The following is a 20,497-nucleotide window of genomic DNA, read 5'->3' on the forward strand; positions in this document are numbered from 1 at the left end:
CGCCCCCGCGCCTGGTTGGGGGTAAAATTGCGCATGCGCCGCCAGCGCCCCGCCCTCTCCACCCCCATCCCCTGTCGGCGTCTGGGCCTCGTCCCCTTCTGTCTCCCTCTCCTCCCGCATCACTTCACCCGACACTGACACCCCATTACTCCGGTCTCCCCAGTCTCAGCTTTGGTCTCCAGACCCATCCGCCCGAGGTAAGATGGGTAGAGGGGAGGCCCGCGGAGAAGGGGAGGGGCGAAGCATCCTGCATCCCGAGATAAACAAACCCGGGGAGGGGGCGGCCTAGACTGAGGGGTCTGACGCTGGAGGAGAAGAATGGGGGGCTGGACCTAGGGGAAGTGCTAGGCGTCGGGCCCACATACCAGGGTCCTCTGAGGGGTAATGGTCGTCGCTATGATTGCCCAAAATCCAGAGCTGGGGGCGTGGGAGCCAGGGGCCTTGGAGCTTCTGGGAGCTTCTGGGGGCTCAGACCCTGGATCCTGTGGGGCGCTCTCTCTAAGTGACCGCTGTCTCCAGGATTTGTCTGAAAGCCGCCCCCAACTCTGCATCCGCCCCCCGGAGGGCCACTGAAGACCATGACTAAGACAGATCCCGCTCCGATGGCCCCTCCACTCCGGGGGGAGGAAGAAGAAGAGGAGGAGGATGAGCTGGTCCCCGAGGCCCCCAGCCCCACCCAGGAGCGCCGGCAGAAGCCTGTTGTGCACCCCTCGGCACCTGCCCCCCTCCCCAAGGACTATGGTAACCACCCTCCCCACCCTGCAATTTGGTCTGCAGCCTTGGGTGGCCAGGGAGGTTGGGCTGAGCTCTGCCGGTGATTCGGGGGGCTTTGAAAGTGGTCCGGGGGAGTCTTGGCCCTTGGAGTCCCCCTTCATTAATTTATTCATTCACCCGTTGGAGAACGGAATTGGAATAATCCTAATCTTTGATTCATGACACATCATTCATTTAGTCATTCAACAAACATTTACTGAAAGCCTGTCATGGACGTGGCTGTGTGCTAGGAGCTTGGGGCAAAGCATGGAGCCACACAGACCCAGTCTTTGCCCTGAGAGAACTTACAGGCCTCCATGACAACCTACACAGATAACGATGTAATATAATATAAATATATAATTATCAGACATGATGAGAATTGCGTTTGCCAATAGGATGCTGCAGGAGCTTTTTAAGACATGGTTTCCATGAGGAGGTAACATTTGAGGAAGACGCAAGGATGAGTTGGGATTTAATAAGGGAAAGGGCCAGGGGAAGGGAGTACCCAGAGAGATAACTGCAGGAGTAAAGGCTCCAGGGTAGGAAGTTATGGAGTGGAGAGTGTGACCTCTTGGAGAAGCTGAAAGTGTCTATTCATTCACCAAGCATATTTATCCATTGCTACTACTCTGTGACAGGCCTTAGTCTGGGTGATGGAGATTTATGGTGAGTGATCCAGGCATGATCCCTGTTCCCAGGAGGGAGCAAATAATAGTTAAATCAGAGAAGTTCAGATGGAGTGAATGCTATGGAAGAAATAAAAGATGGACATATAATACGGGGGCCCAGGAGCAGCACCCTGAGACGGAGTGGTCAGGGTGGGTCTTTCTGATGAGGCTTCAGGCTGAAGCCCAGAGCATGAGGAGGCGTCAGCCATAGGAGAGCTGGAGAAAGATAGTTCCGGGCTGTGAGCAGCAAGTCCAAAAGCCCTGAGGCAGGAACGGAAAACCATCCTGGAGCCGGAGTTAGGGAGTGATGGGAGTTGATGTGAGGGTTTGGCAATGACTAGATCTAGGAGGGCCTTAGGGGCTACTGTGAGGACTTTGAATAAGTGTGATGAAGGGAGAGCAGTTGGTGGGGAGATATTTAAAAGCAGAGGAGTGGTGGATTTATATTTTTGATTTATATTTTTAAAAGTGCCCCCTGGCTACTGGATACAGAGGGTGGAGGGGGCTTTTAGAAGATGTTGGCTGGGAATCCCCAGCAGGTGTAAGTTCAGAAAGGAGACACCAGGTTCAAAGAGTAGGCATTGCTAGGTTAGGGCAGGAGGGATGGCATCTGTGACCATGTCACCTGCTAGAGGTGGGTCAGAGAGGCTACAAGTTGAGCTCAGTCTGATAGAAAAATAAGAATGTTATCTGGGTGTCCAGTGCAAGGAATCCACGCCAGGAAACTGGAGAATCTCGTTTGGAAATGTGGCTAGATGTGGCTGAGGCCTGTGGCCTGGTGGGAAGTCAGAGGGTGTAGGCTGCTCCCTGTGCCCCACCCCTGCCTCCCTCAGAATCTTGCTTGTAGAACAAGGAGGGTTTGGTCACAGAAGATGAAGGAACCTGGAAACGTGGTGAGGAGAGAGAGAGGGCTAAGGTGGACTTAGTGAAGAACTTCTGTATTTGTGTATTAAATGTACGCAATTAATTCAGCACACATTGATTGAGCACCTACTGCATGCCAGCTGCGATGCTGGGGAGAAGGGAGTGAGCAGACACCACGGAAACATAGTGAGGGAGACATAGTGAGGGAGACACGTGAGAGAGGAAAAGAGGGAAAAAGAGAAACAAAGGAAAAGAGGGAGGGAAAAAGGGAAGGAAGAAGGAGTAAACAAGTTAATGTTAAGTAGTGGAATGCACTGTGATTAAAGAAAGAAGAAAGGGCCCAAGCTGGAGAAGGGCACAGGTGCTGATTTACACAGGGTGGTCTGGGGAGGCCTCCCTGAAGAGGTGACATTTGAGGAAAGCCTGTAAAGCCTTGAGAAGGCTTGGGGGCGAACACCGTCCCTGGCAAGCAAAACAGCAAGCGCAAAGCCACTGAGACAGGAATTTGCTGGGCATGTTGGGAGGACAGAAGGAGCCAGTGTGGCTGGGTAGGATGAGTGAGGGGGAGAGGGTAGAGAACAGTCGAGGCCAGTTTGTCTGGGGCTTGTGGGCTGCGGGGAGGACAGTCGTCGGTACTTCAAGTGTGGGGGGGGAGCCAGGGCCGGGTTCTGAGCCAACGAGGGTGTGACGAGACTGAGGTTTAGAAAGGAGCATGCGGGCTGATTCTTGGAGGTGCTGTGGCACTTTCCCGGGCTGCGTGGCATCCGGGTGTTCATTTACTCATTCATACAGTATGCGCCAAGCTCCTGCATGTGCCAGGCCCTGTGCTGAGTGTTGACAATACTACAGGGAGCACCAGCCATCAGAGCCTGGTTGGGGGAGATGCAAATTCCTCCAGGCCCCTGCCCTGGCTGGCCTCAGGTTGGATCCTGCCCATGGGTACATTTTAATGTGTACTCCACACTATTTGAAAAATTGAGATTTTTCTTACAAACCAGGTTTTCTGGGTTTTTTTGTTTGTTTGTTTTTTAAATTTGAGATTTAGCCAAATTGTGCCCATACTGTGCCAGGGCAGCAGCATGCTAGAGCAGTAGCAGCTCCCCTCACCCCCACCCCAACCTGGGGGGAGGGGGGTGGCATGCAGACTCAAGGTACTGCACTCCTTCCACACTGTTGTTTCAAGGAATGGAATTTGCTGCTCAGTAGGATTGCTGGATCTTCCAACTTTTCAAGACACACTGAGGCAACCACAGTTTGATGTGAAACCTCCTGATTTTAAAGCCTCATGCTGGCCACACAGGAAATGTCTGTGGCCCATGCACCGTATGGTTTGAGGCCCTGCGTTAGAGGATCTTAAAGGCAAAGGCCTAGAGCTGCCCTGCCTGAGGATGGAAAGAGGGAGTCAACTTGCCTGGGGTGACTTTGGACCTCTTACTACCCTAGCCTTCACATTCTTCGATCCCAATGACCCGGCGTGCCAGGAGATTCTCTTTGACCCCCAGACCACCATCCCCGAACTGTTCGCCATTGTGCGCCAGTGGGTGCCCCAAGTCCAACACAAGATTGATGTCATTGGCAACGAGGTAAGATGCTTGGGAAGCCAGGGAAGGAAAGGATAGGGTCCCTCACATGTTTGGGTAAACCTCCCTGGTCCCTTGGTTCTCCCAGATTCTGCGTCGAGGCTGCCACGTGAACGATCGTGATGGGCTGACCGACATGACACTGCTCCACTATGCGTGCAAGGCTGGGGCCCATGGAGTTGGTAAGGTCCAAACCTCTAAAGCATGAGCCCCAACACCTAGGCCCCCAGACTGGACAGCCTCAAAACCACTAAGAACCCTGGCCCTCAGACCCCCACCCTGAATCCACAGCCTAAGATGCCAAAGCACAGTCCCTGAGGCCCGGGGCCTCAAGGGATGCAAGTTGACCTGGGCTGTTCCACAGGGGACCCTGCTGCGGCTGTGCGCCTTTCGCAGCAGCTGCTGGCCTTGGGCGCTGATGTAACACTGCGCAGCCGCTGGACCAACATGAACGCGCTTCACTACGCTGCCTACTTCGACGTGCCCGACCTGGTGCGGGTGCTGCTGAAGGGCGCACGGCCAAGAGGTGAGCAGGAGGGTCCGGGCTGGGAGGGGATGGGACCCAGGCTAAGAAGGAGGCTGGAGGCGGGAGGAGGGTGCCCCAGATGTGTGTTTGGGGAAGAGGGTGGGTGAAGGGCGAGGGGACCGGGATCCAAGGAGATAGTGGTAGGCTGGAGGCAAGAGGTGCGGGAGATAGGGCCCAGACCTCTGTGACCCATCCCCAGGGCTGGGCAGGACCTGGTCAGGAGGGGCGGGGCCTAGAAGGGAGGGAGGGAGGGAGGGGCGAAGCTCTGCATGTGAGGCTGTGGGAGGCCCTGGGGCCTGCGGGTTAGGAGGTGGACTTGGGGAGGCTGTAAGGTGGTGTTGGGGGGCCGGGTGGGGTACTGAGCCCACTCACCTGGAACCCTCCTCTCGTCCACAACCCAGTGGTGAACTCCACGTGCAGTGACTTCAACCACGGTTCAGCCCTGCACATCGCTGCCTCCAACCTGTGCCTGGGTGCTGCTAAATGTTTGCTGGAGCATGGTGCCAACCCGGCGCTGCGGGTACTGCACCCCTGGCCCAGACCCCAATATTTTCCTTCTCCTTCCTTCCCCACCCTTTCCCGGCCAGCAGAGCTTCGGGAAGCTCATTACAAAAATCATTTGTACATTCAAATGAAGTGATAGCTGGTGTTTACTTAGGGTTCATGATGTGTCAGGTGAACTCTATTATGATCCCTATTTTACAATGGGGAAACTGAGGCAGAGAGAGTAAGTGATTTTTCCAAGGTTACCCAGGAAGGAATATCTTCTTTCAATGCTGGCCAACCCTGTGGCTGTATGTAGACAATATTTCAAGATCATGAAAAGAGTTGAGACTCTCAGTGAATGAGAAGATTGGGTCCCCCCATAAGCCTGCAGCATGAACTTTGACCTCCAACCCATCCATTTCCAGGTCCTATTCATAACACCAATTATTCTGCATTATTCCAGGCCCAGATATCTTAGGGGACGTGGCCTGTGTTCCTGAAGCCCTGCGTCTCCTCATTCCCTTTTGGCCCAGTTGGACCCCTGACCCAGTACCACAGGAGACCATTTTCAGTTCTCATCCCTCATGTGGTCTCATTCCAGGCTTGGGATCTCCCGAGGCATGGCCTCCGTAAGAGCATGACCTAGAGACTGAAGTGTGACCTTCATTCCCTTGGCTCCACCAAGAGTTCCACCCTTAATTCCTTGAAATCCCCCGCCTGAAGTTGAGGGTGGTCTTCCCGGGGGACATGGTCTGTACCTCAGTGCCTCACCCCTTCTTATGCCCATGTTGGCCTAGGGTATAACCTAGGTCTACCTTTGCTTTACCTGGACTAGGGGTCTCTGGGAACACGGGCTCAGTGGAGGTACAGCCTGTGCCACTGCATCCTCACTTCCTTTCTTCCCATTGGCTCCCAGAACCGGAAGGGACAGGTGCCAGCGGAGGTGGTCCCAGACCCCATGGATATGTCCCTGGACAAGGCAGAGGCAGCACTGGTGGCCAAGGAACTGCGAACCCTGCTGGAGGAGGCTGTGCCACTCTCCTGCGCCCTCCCCAAGGTCACGCTACCCAACTATGACAACGTCCCGGGCAATCTCATGCTCAGTGCCCTGGGCCTGCGCCTGGGAGACCGTGTGCTGCTGGATGGCCAGAAGGTCAGAGACTGGGGAAAGGTGGGGAGGGCAGGACTCAGCCCTCATGCCTCAGAGCTGGGTCCTTGGACAGAGTGTAGACCCTCTCCTTTGGCCACCCACCCTCCTAATCATTCCCACAGTTGTTCTGTGAGTGCTTCCTTTGTGCCCCACCCTGGGCTGAGCTCTCAGTCCAGCGAGGGAAGACAGATCTATCACCTGACAGTGATGGCCCAGAACAGTCGTGGCTGTCATGAGGAAGCACAGCAGAGTGATCAGTGCAGCTCTGCACCTGTGAGTTCCCTTGGGCCTCGTGGGCCCCAGTCAGGGCCCACCTCTGCTCCCAGAATGGTCAGTACTTTGGGAAAAAAACAGGTCAGAACAATCAGGGGTGTGTTGAAATGGATGCACTCCCTTGAAGATAAGGTGGGATAAGCCAGGAGAAGAAAAGGAGAAGGGGGGTCCCATGTAGGGGGAGCAAGTATAAATGCCCAGAGGGCAGAGAGAATCTTTATTTATCCAGGTATCCCAGCTTTGATTTATTTCTCTGGGGTCCCTCAGTCTCCATGCTGGACCCAGCCCATCCTTGGGAATAAAGAGCTGTGTGAGCCCAGACCCACTCTCAAGGAGCTTTTTCTGATGAAGGAGACATGGCCAATAAAGTAAATGCTTGGTTAAGATAATGTCTGGTAGCAACAAGGGCTTTGAAAACCATTAAATGCTTGGATTTAGGAGTGCCTGGCTGGCTCAGTCAGAACATGTGACAGTTGATCTCAAGGTTGTGAATTTGAGTTGGATGTTGAGATTACTTAAAAAAATTTTTTTTAGCTTAAAAAAAAATTTGGATTTAGTAAATTGCCCCTGGCTGAGGGCAAATGCAATTTTAGGCAGGGTGCTCCAAAGGCTTCTGCAAGGAGCTGATGTCTGAGTTGAGCTGCGAGGGGAAGGAGCTCACCTACAACAACATGGAGACAGAGGAAACAGCAGGTACAGAGGCCAAGAGGAGTGAAGGGGTAGCATGTCCAGAAGGTGAAGTGGAAAGGCCAGCAGGTGCTGGATCACACCCAACCTGCAGGCCACTGGAAGGAATTTGAATTTCATTGCTTGTTCAGCGAGAAACCGTAAAAGTCACATTGTTTCCCGATCAAGGGTTTTACACGCATCAGCCCCATCTGTAGCACCTTCTATACCTGAGCTAATCAAATCCATGTGACAATTCTGAAAGCAAAATGCGTTGATTCTCTCCATTTTACAACCCAGAAGACTGTAAGAGGCTCAGAGAGGTGAAATGTTTTGTTTGAAGATAAGAACAATAATAACAATCTGCCCCTTAGAGAAACAGCATAGCACAGCGGTTACGAGCTCAGGCAAATCTCAGCTTTGCTGCTTTTCAGCTATGGGGCCTGGGGGCATGATTCCACCTCTCTGGGTATCGGTTTCTTCATCTCTAAAATGGAGCTAATAACAGTACCCACCTCAGGTAGTTGCATGAGGCTTAACTTAATTAAAATCCGGAAAGCCCTTAGAATAGGGCTTGGTGCATCCCAAGCGCTCTCTGTGTACCAGGTACTATTCTGATCCCCACACCTATCCTCCACAGCAGGCACTATTAATTCACCCGTTTTAGAGACAAGGAACTGGGGCTTAGAGAGTGAAGCAGCCTTACACGATGATCATAGCCATACCCACTGAGGGCTCACGGCAACTAAATGAAATTACATATATTGCAAATGTTTCCACCAGGCAGCCAGCCTATGAAGTGCTTAGCCATCCCCATTTTACAGGTGAAACTGAGGCCTAGGAGGGCATTTGACCAAAGTTGCAAGATAATAATAGTTAACACTCATTGATCCCTCACTCAGCACTAGGCCCTATTCTGAGGCTATAACAGCCCTGTCCAATAGACCTTCCCATCTGTGAGGATGGAAATATTCTGTCTGTATTGCCTAAGAAACTAGCTGTAAGCCACATGTAGCTATTGAGCACTTGAAATGTGGTGAGTACAATCAGGGAAATTAGATTTCAATTTAATTTCAGTTCCTAATGGCTGTTTACTGCATTGAATAGGGCAGCTCTACAACCATCCTATAAGGTAGGTGTGATTTCTGTTCCCATATCATAGATGAGGACACAGAGGCACAGTGACGTTAAGTCATGTAGCCAGTAAATGGTGATGTCCAAACAGATTTGAGCTTGGGGCTCCCTCATCCACTCTCCATGCTGCCTGTGTGCCAGTGATCTATCATGGCGTCTCAAGGACCATCCCCCCCCAACCATATCCTCCCTTGTTTCCTCAGACGGGCACACTTCGGTTCTGCGGGACCACAGAGTTCGCCAGTGGCCAGTGGGTGGGCGTGGAGCTGGATGAACCTGAGGGCAAGAACGATGGCAGTGTTGGGGGTGTCCGGTACTTCATCTGCCCTCCCAAGCAGGGTCAGTCCCACCTGGGGCTCAAAAGGGGTGGTGGTGGGGTCCACTCAATAGTTCCAATGCTGCTGACTGGTGATGGGGGTGGGGAGATGATGGCCGGGCAGAGGGCAGAGGCTTGGACCACTCCCAGCGCAGGCTGTGTCCCCCCAGGTCTCTTTGCATCTGTGTCCAAGATCTCCAAGGTGGTGGATGCACCCCCCTCGTCCGTCACCTCCACACCTCGGACTCCTCGGATGGACTTTTCCCGTGTCACTGGCAAAGGCCGCAGGGAACACAAAGGTCAGTGGGGGAGCCTTCTGGGTGAGGAGGGTGAGGAGAGCCAATTTGAGGACATTCTGTGTGTAGCCCAGCTTTGGTGACTCAGTTTCTCCTCAGGCCTAAACGCCTGTGTTAGAGGACAATCTCTGAGTTCTTCACTTCTATGACTCCGTTTCTCTTTTGATGTAGTACTGGCCTCCCACCCAGTTCTTTAAAGGATCTGTGGGTTCTCTGCCTTCTGTGATTTAGTTTCCCCTCAGGTCAAGGGTTTTCGCTCAGTTTTAGGGAAGAATCTATGGGGTTTCTGGCTTTAGTGACTTGATTTATCTTTATACCCAACTCCTTCCTTCATTTTAAAAGGATAATTTCTGGGCTCCTGACTTATGTGACTCCATTTTTCCTTTGGCCCAAATAACCTCAGCTTTGAGAAAGGATATTGGGGTTTTCCAGGTTCTTGGTTCAGTTTCCCCTCAGGTCTAACCCCCCACCCCCCAGTTTTCTGGCAGTTGAGATTGTTTCCTTTCAAGCCCAAAGCCCTCCTGGTTCTGGGGAAGGCTCTAGAGTTCCTGATTGGAGCCAGGACAGAGTTTCTACCTTGGGTCTTTCTGGGTGGCCTGGGGTCCCCAGGGCTGGCATCTGGGGGCCCCAGTCCCTCCCCCTATGCCCTTTATTCCAGGCAAGAAGAAGCCCCCATCATCCCCATCTCTGGGCAGCCTGCAGCAGCGGGAGGGAGCCAAGGCTGAAGTTGGAGACCAAGTCCTTGTCGCGGGCCAGAAGCAAGGGATTGTGCGCTTCTTTGGGAAGACAGACTTTGCCCCCGGTGAGGACAGTGATCAGTGGTGGGGGGGGGGGCAGGCAAGACCTTGAGGCATCCTGACACCCCGCTGCTGCAGGTTACTGGTATGGCATTGAGCTAGACCAGCCCACTGGCAAGCATGATGGCTCTGTCTTTGGTGTCCGGTACTTCACCTGCCCCCCACGGCATGGAGTCTTTGCGCCAGCATCTCGAATTCAGAGGTGAGCCCAAATGCCAACGCCAACCGAGGGCACCTCCCAGAACCCTGATTCCCCACCCCTCTCTTCCTCTCGGACCAGCAGGACAGTGTGGATACCCACCTCCACACCCTAGCTCTTTCTGCGTAGGCCCTGTGGGCTCAGCTATCCTGGCCTCTTGTGACTGTGATTCCTCCCACTCTTCTTATGTCTCCCCAGGATTGGTGGATCCACTGACCCCCCTGGGGACAATGTCGGAGCCAAAAAAGTGCATCAAGTGACAAGTGAGTTGGGGCTGTGGTGTAGGAGGTAGAGGAGGGGTGAGGGCTTGGAGATAGAAGGAAGTGTCATGGGTTCTCAGGTATATGCTGGTGACAGAATCTCCAGTACTTAACAGGGGACACAGGGTCCAGGAAAATGATGAGACAGGATCCCGAACAGGATAAGTGCTGTGGGGGAGGGTATGGGGATGTTAACGACAAGGCTCTGGGCAGGCACTGGGGACATGGGTAGGTATGGGGGATATAGGGAATATTACTGACAAGAGATCTGGATAGGTATTGGAATGTGGGGTCCAGGTGGGTATTGGGGATGTGGATGAGTATCAATGACAAGGATTCTGGTTGGGTATTGAGAGTTTATCATCCCCTCACCTGAGACCTTGCCCTCCCCTTCAGTGACACAACCCAAACGCACTTTCACGACAGTCCGGACCCCAAAGGACATCGCATCAGAGAACTCCATCTCCAGGTGGGTAGCCAACCCTTTGGCCCACCTCCTATGGGATGTTCAGGGAGAGGTTGCACAAAAGGCCACTGGACACAGGGATCTGGACTTCTGGCTAGGGCTGGAAATAGAGGTTAGGAAAACTTGTGACTAGTAGCTTACCCAGAAAGAGTTTTTAGGGAGTATTCCCACACTGAATTCTGGTGGCTTCCACTCTTAAGGAGCAGGTGGAGGAGGCAGAACACCTTCTACTTCACAGGAGCCTGAGAAGGCACAGCCAGACAGGTAGAGACAGAATCCAGAAAGGCCAAATCCCAAGCACTTGGGGAAGAGCAGGGGTGGGGTCTTGGGGGGTGATGAATCCCGATGTTCCCGTATCCTGCATCGAGGTGTGACAGACGTGATTCTCCTTTCCAGGTTGCTCTTCTGCTGCTGGTTTCCCTGGATGCTGAGGGCGGAGATGCAGTCTTAGAGGCCTGGATACCTGAGAGTCAAAGAGTCCCCTCTAGCATCTCCTGACACAAGGAGTCCCCGAGTCACCCTGAGATAGAGATTCCCAGTAACACATCCAGAATAGAGACCCCATTAGCCAGCCCTCAATCACTGAGGCCCCATTATTAACATGATAACCCCCAAATACAGACCCCATGGTACCCAGAAAGAGATTCCCTGAGTGTAGCACCTTCAGGCTAGTCCCTGTCCCCAACCCCTCAGAGCAGACCCCCCAATAACATATTTCCACATCACCTCAAATGATGGTGACCTCTACGTAATGCTCCAGAGTAGAACATTCCTGAGTCATTTGTCACTGGGTCAGAACCCTCCCCCATTAACAAAGACCCCACCCCCTCCCATCAATTCGCCTTGAAATAAACACAGGTCATACCTCCAGAGCAACAGAGTAACAGAACTACATTTAACATCAGTCCCCTCAAGATGTTGTGACCCCCATGGTCACCCCAAAAGCTTACACTGCAATCAGAGACACCCTACATTAACAAATACCTGCTCTTACCCCTCAAGAAGAGACCCACATTAACCAGCCCACTCTCACCCCAATTTACAGACACCAAAACAGTCCTGGAAGTGCTAATTACAGGACCCCTAAGTCTTCCTACCCTCTGCACCCTCAAGAAACCCCCAGTGCCTTGTATGAAGCCCAACCCACACGGCCCACAGCCCCTGTGCTGGCCAGGCTCCCAGAAAATTCTCTATTTTTTAAGTAATGACTTCCCCCTTTGGGGGACCCCAAAATTTGGAGGCCCCATTCTGGGACTCTGGGGATCCCAAACCCCAGAGTACATGTCCCAAATTCCCCTATGCCCCCAAGTCCTACAGCCCCTAGAGGACCCCAAGGCCCTAACTCCCAGGATCCTCAAACCATGGAATCCCCAAATCCCCAGGGAATCCCAAATTTAAAAATTTAATCCCAAGCCCCCAGGAAACCCCAATCATGGAGGTCCTTGTGCCTGGGATGGAGGAGACTGCAGTCAGGATATGCATCCCGGGCTCCCAGGGCACCTCAAGCCCTTTTGGTAGGCACCAGGAGACCCCAAACAGGAATTCTTATCCCTGGAAACCAGAGCACTTCAATGCCCTGAGTCGATGGATCTCAAGACACCCAAATGCAAAGAGCCCCAGCCCCCAGGGAACCTCCAATCCTAAAGCCTCCATCTCCAATACATGAAGGGCCCCAAGGCCTTGAGGGGATCCCAAATCCTGGAACCCCTATTTCAGTCTACGTTCTGGTTACAGGTCCAAAACACCAACTCTGTCACTGGCCCCAAAGGACTTCACAGCACCCGGGCCAGACCAACAGCCTGAGGGAGAACCTAAAGGCCCAGGGGGTCTAGGGTGGACCTGGGGCCCTGACCACCAAGGACAGCTCACGACTGCCCCTTCACTGCATGTCCCCGAACTCAGCATGACCCCTATCTCCTTCAATAAAGATGTTTCTATGGCTTGTCTGCGTCAGGTCAATATCTGGGGAGTTGTGGGCCTGCCTCTGGACCCTTGTGGGGGGGAGGACGAGAGAGGAAGCCCTTCCTTCAGTCCAGCCTCCCCGCGGAATGGGCACAGATCGTTCTAACAATCTTTTCTTCCTGCGGCTTCCCTTCCCTTCTGGCCCCTTCCAAGGATACTCCTCCCGTCTGGGCCCGCTTCGCAGTGAGAACCGGTTGGGTTCTGGAGCCTGATTGGTCGGTGCCAGATGAAGACCCGTCTCCGGAGGATCCCCAGTGGCTCACGGGCCAGGAGGTGCAGCCTATCACTGAATGAGGGTGAAGGGGCGGGGCAATATTGGGTGAGAGCGCCGATTGGGTGGAAGGCGGACCCTTAGGACCTTTGAGAGTTCTCGTTGGTCTGAGGAAAACTGCGTCAGGAACGTGGGGCGGAAGTGGTTGGGAAGGGAATGGGGGTGTTTAATTCGGGTATTGGAGGGGACACTGGTGGACGGTCAGTGTTGGGGGTGGCTGGGGACGGAGACGGGAGGTGTCTGAGAGGGCTGAGAGTGGGCATCTGAGGAAGCTCAGATGGGACTCCAGGGAAGCTCAGAGTGTGGAATTCTAGAAGACTCGGGGTGGAGAGACTAAGGGGTTCAGTTAGGGAAGAAGGTTGGAGAGGAGTCAGGCTCCGGACTAAAGGCCCAAGGTTGCTGCAGGGAAGGGGCGCTCGGGAGAAGTGTGAAGGGGTCCAGAATGGGGAGATCCGAGGAGACTGAGAGTGGACCTGTCTGAGGAGACTCAGATTGAGGGCACATGGGTGTTGAGAATGGGGCATCTGAAAGCGTTTGCGGCGGGAGGAGGGTGCATGGTGACTTTGAATATTGTTCGAGAGCCAGACTCATGGTTTCAAGTCTGAAGTTGTTAGGATGGGGTCTCAAACTGTTTAAAGGGGCTTTGGGGTGCAGCCCTGGAAGCCATGCGTGCAGCTCTTGGGAATGGCTCCCAGTGAGGTCAGAGATGTTCTCTGTGAGAGGCTTAATAGGGCAAAAATGTGTGTAGTTTGATGGGCCCTTGTGGATGGAGTTTGGGGCAGTGGGGCAGCGTTCTGGATGCTCACTGTGTCCGGGTGGCTTTTGAGGTGCTGAGGATTCGGGTTTTAGAAACCAAGTGAGTTTCCCTGTAGGGCTGAGGTGAGGCCCGGGCCCTTGATAAAGCAGGAAATGGGATCATAGCCTGATGGTGGGAGGCTTGGTGACTTCAGAGTGTCCTCCCCTCCCCCACAGGACTGGGTGCATGGAGTTGGTGTCGATGGAGGATCAGGACGCCAGGGTCCCAGCCCTGGAACCATTCAGGGTGGAGCAGGTTGTCAGGACTGGGGGTGCAGAGGGTGAAGGTGGGGACTAGAGGGTGGGAGATAAGAGTGGGGAGAGGTAGGCTGACTCCTGGGTTTGTGGACTGGGACTGCTCCCTCCCTCCAAATTCATTCTTACCCTCAGGATATAGCCCCATGTTCACCCCCACTTCCCACCCCAAAAATGGGCATTAGTCCTTTGAGGTCAGGCCCTGGCCTGTCTGGGAACATCCGGAGCCTCTCTTCAGAGGGAGGGTCTGCTCAGTGTTACTAGGACTCCTGTGTAGGTCTAAGGGCTGCACCTTCTGGGGGCTTTCTATCCTAGGCACCACCTGTAATCTACTATGTCCCTGACTTCATCTCCAAGGAAGAGGAAGAGTATTTACTTCGACAGGTAACCCCAACACCCTTCTGGTTTGTTTTACCCTCCTTCCCAGATCCCTCCCCAACCTCCAGGTTCTGTGTGAGAGCCTCTAAGGCTACACTGAAGATCTTGGCAGGAAGGAGAGTGCCATCCAGCACCCATCCCTCATCTTATTTACTCCTCTTGCAGGACCTGCTGGGGCCTGTCAGAAAGAGCCTCTCCCAGGAGGCTTAGGGGAAACCAAACATTCTTAGAAAGGTAGTTATTATGTAGCTCAGATCCCTGTGCTGGGATAGCCCAGTCCAGCCTCCAAAACAGATGAAATTGCTAGAAACAGATTCCTTATGCTAGCAACAAGGAAGTTACAAACCTTATACCCTCTGTGCTGAGATAGCCCAATCCTGCTATCATAGAGAAAAGGGGGTTATAAACATAGGCTAAGATAGCCCAGGTTGGGCCCTTGAGGTTTGGGGAATTGAGAATTTGCAGTTTCAGATTTCTGTGCTGACATAACCCAGGCACCAGAATGCTATAGAGGAAACTCTTCCCTCTGCTGAGATAGCTCAGCATAGACCCAGAGTCTTGGGAACAAGGTTACCAAGCACAGATCACCTGTACTGAGATGTCCCAGTATTCTGTATTCTATTCTTAAGGTTTGGAGAGAAAAGAATTTACAAAGCTCAGAGCTTCTGCATCCTCAGAGCCTTAGTTACAGAGCACAGATCTTCCTTGTGCTATCCCAAGTAGTCTTGTCCAGTTTGATCTCAAGAATAAGTTAGCTACAGAACACAGACTCTTTTTTTTTTTTTAAGATTTTATTTATGTATCTGAAAGAGAGAGCGTGTGAACATTCATGGTGGGAAGGGCAGAGGAGGAGAGAAAGAATCTCAAGCAGACTCCCTGCTCAGCGTGGAGACTGACGCAGGGCTCAGTCCCAGGACCCTGAGATCATGACCTGAGACAAAATCAAGAGTCAGATGCTTAACCGACTATCCACCCGGGTGCCCCACAGAACACAGACTCTTGTGCTGAAGTAGCCCATTCCAGCCCCATAAACTGTGAAAGGAATGGGGAGATTATCGAGTAGAGTACAGACTTCTTGGAGATTGTCCATTCTAGACCCTTGGGATTTTGGCAGTTGGAGAATTTTCAAAGTACTCTCTCTGCTATGCTGAGATAGCCCAGCCTCGCACATTTCCTCCCCCAGGTGATAGGAACAAAGAGGTTCCAGAAGTCAGGCTGTTCTGAGATAGCGCAGGATTCAGGAAATTACAGAGTGCGCACTATTTGCTGGGTTAAAAGAGCCCAGTCCAGCCCAGAGCTCTGAGTGGATTCAGACCACAATTGTGTAGCTCTGGTTCCTCTCCTTGATCCTGATAGATACAGGGGAGAGGGCAAACACCACAATCCTGGGAACACTGTCTCAGAGAACAATCCCACAGACTTTGAGATGACCCATTTCCACCCCCGGTAGAGGGCCCTGTATTGACCTGGGTCGGAGAATCCATGAGGGTGGTCCTGAAAAAGGACTGACCCCTCCCCACCTCCTAGGTCTTCAATGCCCCAAAGCCAAAGTGGACCCAGCTCTCTGGGAGGAAGTTACAGAACTGGGGTAAGTGTCCCTGCCTGGGGGCATGGGCAATTTGGGGATGTAGGCTGGGGCAGGTGGTCCAGGTTGGTGACACTGGGTGGGTCCTTGAGGGTTCAAGGGGTTCCAAGGGCAAGGAGGATCCTGAGGGGTGAGTGGAGGTTCTGAGAAACTAGGGATTTCCTGATGAGGCGGGGGTATCTCAGAGTGTCCAGGTGTTTGAAGAAGGCAGGATGCCTTGGAAGCGTCGGGTAGTGATCTCCAGAGTCAGAGGTTCCCCAGGGTCAGAGTGCTACCAACCACTGGGATATCCCTTATGGGGGCTCCAGGTGCCAGGGCTCCTCAGTTGGGTGTCCTCAGGACCCCATTGCCCTCTCCCAGGTGGGCTCCCCCATCCCCGGGGAATGGTTCCTGAGAGGCTGCCTCTGTGGCTCCAGCGCTACGTGGACAAAGTATCTGACCTCAGCCTTTTTGGGGGTCTCCCAGCCAACCACGTCCTTGTGAACCAGTATCTGCCTGGGGAGGGCATCATGGTAACCACACACCTTCACCCCGACCCCCAGACCTCTGATCCACCATGGGGCAGGGCATCATGTTGACCCACCTCTGCTCATTAAGTAGCCACATACCCTAACCAGGCATTCACCTCCCCATCCCAAGCAGGGGCACCCTCCTTGAGCCCCAGAGGGTGGGGGGGGTGTGGACTCTTGCCCTGTCCAGCCCTGGTGCCCACTCCCTAGCCCCACGAGGACGGGCCACTCTACTACCCGACTGTCAGCACCATCAGCCTGGGCTCCCACACCATGCTGGACCTCTACGAGCCGCGGCAGCCAAAGGATGATGACCCTGCAGAGCAGGTGGGCCCTGAGACACTGCCCTGGCCACTCGTGGGCATTCTGACATCCCACAGCCTCCGCGAGGCCCCAGTCCCTCCTGCTTGCAGGGTATCCCTGATACTCTCTCAGACACCTTCCCCCGTCCCCTCATGGAATGCACCCACATCCTCCCAGGCTCCAGCCCCATCCATTTGCAGGAAGCCCTAGGAATGATACCTGTAGACACCCCAGTACCCTCACCTGCTAAGTGGATGCCCCGATGCGCTACAGATCCCCTTGCCCCACACATTCAGAATGCTCCAATAGCCCAAGGTCCATATACCCTGTGCAGGACTCCCCAGACGCTGATACCCTCAGATACCCCAACACCGTTTACTCACCGTTGTCCCTGACATCCTCTCTTTGCTTACTGCACAGGGCACCCCAACACAGACCTCTCTGCCACTCCAGTAGTGTAGATCTGCCTTGTAGAACACCCTCAGATTCTCCTTGGGGCCTCAACCCATGACTTGCTGCTCAAGGACACCCCCCCACACACCCAGATATACTGAATCCCTTCTGTGAGGGCTCCGCACCACAGCAGCTTCCCTGACCTTTCTCTGAGTAATGCATTTCTGATACCTCAGGGTTCACAGAAACTCCCCTGGACACCCTGATCCCAGCTGCTCCTTTTTAGCCCTACATGGTCCTGGGTAGGCTGACACCCCCTTCTACTGTGTGGGTGTCCTCAAACACTCTGATGTCTGCAGGCAGGCCCAGACCACACCGGCTCCTCCCTGCCTCACTGTTACCCCACCCACACCCTCCCCTTTCTAGCTTCACCCAAGCCCTGAGTCCAGTTCCATCCAGTTTCCTAGGGCTGCTGATCCCTGGGTCCAAGCTGCAGTCAACTTCCAGGCCCCTCCCGAGGGACTGCGGGTCCTGGCCCGCCACCGGCGCCCACTAACCAAATCGCGTAGGATTTCCACTCCAGAGCTTCTCCCTGGGAGCACCCTTGCCCCTCAGCCTTGGCCCCTAGGAACTCGCTGACCTTCCCCGCCCCCCACCTTTAAAGTCCGCGGACCACTCTAACCCCCTGACTTCTGGGGACCCGCTGACCTTCAGCCCGCCCCGCAGCCCCGGTCCCCGCCCCGGCCAGTCACCTCGCTGCTGCTAGAACCCCGCAGCCTGCTGGTGCTCCGTGGCACCGCCTACACGCGCCTCCTCCACGGCATCGCGGCTGCCCGCGTAGACGCGCTGGACGCCACCTCCCTGCCGCCCAACGCCGCCGCCTGCCCGTCGGCGCGGCCCGGAGCCAGCCTGGTCCGCGGCACGCGCGTCTCTCTCACCGTCCGCCGCGTGCCCCGCGTGCTGCGCACCGGCCTCCTGCTCAGCAAGTGATGCCTGGCGCCCGCCGCGCTCGCATTCCCGGGCTCTCCGCCGCCTCCTGACAGCTGCAACCCTGTGACCTTGGAACCCCGGGGCAGAGGGGGCTCCCTCCCACTCCCCGGGTTATTTATTTTCCCAGTAACTTTGTGGGAACTACAGGAAGAGGTCCCATTTCAAATAAACTAACAAAAATCTCTCTCTGGTTTTGGATTTGGGGGGGCAGATGCTTGGGTTCCCGTGGGGCACTGTGTCTGGGACCTTGGATGCTGTGGGCCCTGGGGTCAGATGTCTGGTCACCGAGTGGGGCAGAATCCGGGGCTCTTGAGGGGTCGGGATTCTATCTGGAAACTCCTTAGGTGTGATGAATGGAGTGAGCCTGGGAGGTTCAGCCAACTGGCCCGCTGGGGAGGAAGAAGTTAATTGGTGCTGCTCTCACCTGAGCTGGGCGTCAGATTACCTGCGACCAGGTTCTGCTTATTAGGAGGTGGAGCTGAGCCTGCCCCTGGGCCTCTGGCTGCCTCGGGCCTGGGTAAGTCCTACTGAGGAGATCTGGGGGTGGCGGATACCCCCGGCCAGGGAAAGGGCTCTCACTGTCCATCCCCAGGCTCCCAGCTATGGCCCTGCCACCACCTCTGGGCCTTAGACTCCCCTCAGAGCCCCTCAGCCACCCCCCTGAAGCCCCTAGGGAACTGGGCATTGCTGGATGTACCATCTGCCCTGCATCTGGAGAGGAGAGAATCAGGTAGGGGCCAGGGCTTTTGAAACTTGGGTCCCAAAAGGGTGGGGGCAGTAGCAGGGACATTTTGAGGGAGAGAGGTACTATGGCTATGATCACCTAGGGACATGGCAGAGGGAGCTGCAGACGGGTAGGGTAAGGTGGATAATGGGCACCTAGGCTCACCCAGAGGCCTGTCAATGCTTCATACCTCCCAGACTAGACCAGGCCCAGAAACTGGGGCAAGACTCCATGGACCCTCCCCAACACTTCCAGGGTGGGTTGAGGGGCACTGCGCCTGTTGCTGCTCCCCTCAGATTGCCAACACCCTCTACCAATGAGGACCCAGCTGGGGGCAAACACTGTGAGGTAAGCTGAGGTGATCCAGGCCCCTTATGCCAGCCCCCACTTTCTCTCCCCCAAAATCTGGGGATGAGATGATGATTCTGGAAAAGCATTGGGCATCTGTGAGGGGGAGGGATGCTCTAAAAAATGATTCTTCACCAGTCACGATGGAAGATTTTCATTATTTTACCAACTGGGAGAGAATTATTTCATCATTGACCCTGGTGCAGTCCCATTCCTCGTGGGGGTATCCAGCACCATCACCCCTCCCTGTCCAGGCCCCTAGGCCCCGTATGTCCATGTTTCTAGGAGCCTTGAAAACCTGGAGGCTTTGAACTAGAGGTCTTCAGGCCCGGTTCCACGGGGAAGGACTCCAGGTGGGAGCCGCCTTGGTGCAGACCCTGAGATGGACTCTGTGATAGGAGGAGCAGCAGAAGGGGGGCAATGGGAGTAGGGGCAAGGTCTTGGTTGGCCCACCCGCCCTAACTCAGTCCCCTATATTCCCCAGCACCTCAGCTCCGGCCGGGAGGTATTGGAGGCTGAGCAGGACAGCCTGTCCCTATGCCTGTTGGGCCTGGGCCTCCAGCTGCAGGACCTAGAGCAAGGCCTGGGGCCCTGGGCAACAGCCCAGAGCAGGATGGGCCAGCTGCAGGTGGGCAGGGCCTCAGGAGTGGGTGCCAGCTTCCTGGGGTGGGAAATGGGTTTATTCCACATTCCAGGTATCTGCGTAGGAAAGGCAAGAAGGGATGTAACTCCAGGTCCCGGATCTCTGGTGCTCCTGGTGTGTGGGGGTACGGGTGTGTGGTGGGGGGTGGTGTCTAACCTTGTGTCCCCAGGCCCTCCAGGCAGACCTGCGTGCGGCAGCTGAGCGTGTAGATGCCCTGCTGGTATTTGGTGAGGGGCTGGCACAGCGGAGTGAGCCTCAGGCCCGGGCATCCCTGGAGCAGATCCTGAGGGCACTCAGAGCCCACCGAAGCAGCATCTTTCGGCAACTGTGGTGGCTGCAAGCCCAGCTGGTCAGCTATAGCGTGGTATGACCCACCCTGGCAGTCCCTGCCCCAGGTACCAATTTCACACTGCCCATGACTCTGTCCTCTGACCAGGTATTTGAGGAGGCCGACCCACTGGATCAGGACTTGGAAGTCGAGGGGGACTTGGACGGGCCAGGACCTGGTGGGGTCTGGGGGCCCTGGGCACCCAGTAGCCACCCCACTCCCACAGAGTTGGAGTGGGACCCAGCAGGGGATGTTGGAGGCCTCAGGCCCTTGGTGCAAAAGACAGCCTGGACTCCAGGAGCTCCCTGTGAGCTGTGTGGCCACAGAGGCCCCCAGGGCAGGAGACAAGGCCTTGAGGTGAGAGCAGGTGGGGGATACCCCTCCCTCACAGGCACCCTTGGGAAACCTCCATATGTCTCTTATTAGGGTACTTCCCTTTCAAGGGGGTCTTGGTGGCTCTGTCTCTCCCTCAATCTCTCTGTCTCTTGCTCTCTTACTATCTCAGTGTTGTCCTCCCTCCCTCCCTCCCCCTGCTTCTCTTGGTCTCTGTGTCTTCTCTATCTCTCTTTCCCTCTT

At 54.7% G+C, this 20,497-nt stretch overlaps 3 protein-coding genes across 15 annotated transcripts in view; all 3 read left to right on the forward strand.

The window, feature by feature from the left end:
- Positions 1-57: 57 nt before the first annotated feature.
- On the forward strand, positions 58-12,379 carry CLIP3 (CAP-Gly domain containing linker protein 3). Its single transcript, XM_008712172.2, has 14 exons — positions 58-197; positions 520-741; positions 3,732-3,871; positions 3,957-4,050; positions 4,233-4,394; positions 4,796-4,914; positions 5,797-6,033; positions 8,307-8,442; positions 8,590-8,718; positions 9,374-9,517; positions 9,591-9,714; positions 9,910-9,974; positions 10,368-10,440; positions 10,834-12,379. Exons 2-14 carry the CDS (start codon positions 579-581, stop codon positions 10,886-10,888), a joined length of 1,641 nt encoding a protein of 546 aa, XP_008710394.1. The 5' UTR covers positions 58-197; positions 520-578; the 3' UTR covers positions 10,889-12,379.
- A 405-nt stretch (positions 12,380-12,784) lies between these two features.
- On the forward strand, positions 12,785-18,062 carry ALKBH6 (alkB homolog 6). Of its 13 annotated transcripts, none has more exons than XM_040632864.1 (7): positions 12,785-12,870; positions 13,643-13,721; positions 14,036-14,104; positions 15,626-15,686; positions 16,044-16,195; positions 16,403-16,519; positions 17,603-18,062. In XM_040632864.1, exons 1-7 carry the CDS (start codon positions 12,827-12,829, stop codon positions 17,876-17,878), a joined length of 798 nt encoding a protein of 265 aa, XP_040488798.1. In that variant the 5' UTR covers positions 12,785-12,826; the 3' UTR covers positions 17,879-18,062. The 13 variants fall into 13 exon arrangements, with proteins under 13 accessions (XP_040488798.1, XP_040488800.1, XP_040488805.1 ...); XM_040632866.1 differs by having other exon boundaries at positions 12,790-12,845; XM_040632871.1 differs by having other exon boundaries at positions 12,796-12,870; positions 17,615-18,062.
- An 84-nt stretch (positions 18,063-18,146) lies between these two features.
- SYNE4 (spectrin repeat containing nuclear envelope family member 4) overlaps positions 18,147-20,497 on the forward strand; it is a 4,432-nt gene continuing 2,081 nt past the window's right edge. The window contains exons 1-5 of the mRNA XM_008712157.2: positions 18,147-18,608; positions 18,800-18,950; positions 19,435-19,578; positions 19,763-19,942; positions 20,030-20,278. Coding sequence (XP_008710379.1) covers positions 18,481-18,608; positions 18,800-18,950; positions 19,435-19,578; positions 19,763-19,942; positions 20,030-20,278 — 852 coding nt within the window. The 5' untranslated portion in view covers positions 18,147-18,480. The remainder of the gene's footprint in view (positions 18,609-18,799; positions 18,951-19,434; positions 19,579-19,762; positions 19,943-20,029; positions 20,279-20,497) is intronic.

This window comes from Ursus maritimus, unplaced genomic scaffold (genome assembly GCF_017311325.1).
Source record: "Ursus maritimus isolate PB19 unplaced genomic scaffold, ASM1731132v1 scaffold_19, whole genome shotgun sequence".
NCBI classification, from domain to species: Eukaryota; Metazoa; Chordata; class Mammalia; order Carnivora; family Ursidae; genus Ursus; species Ursus maritimus.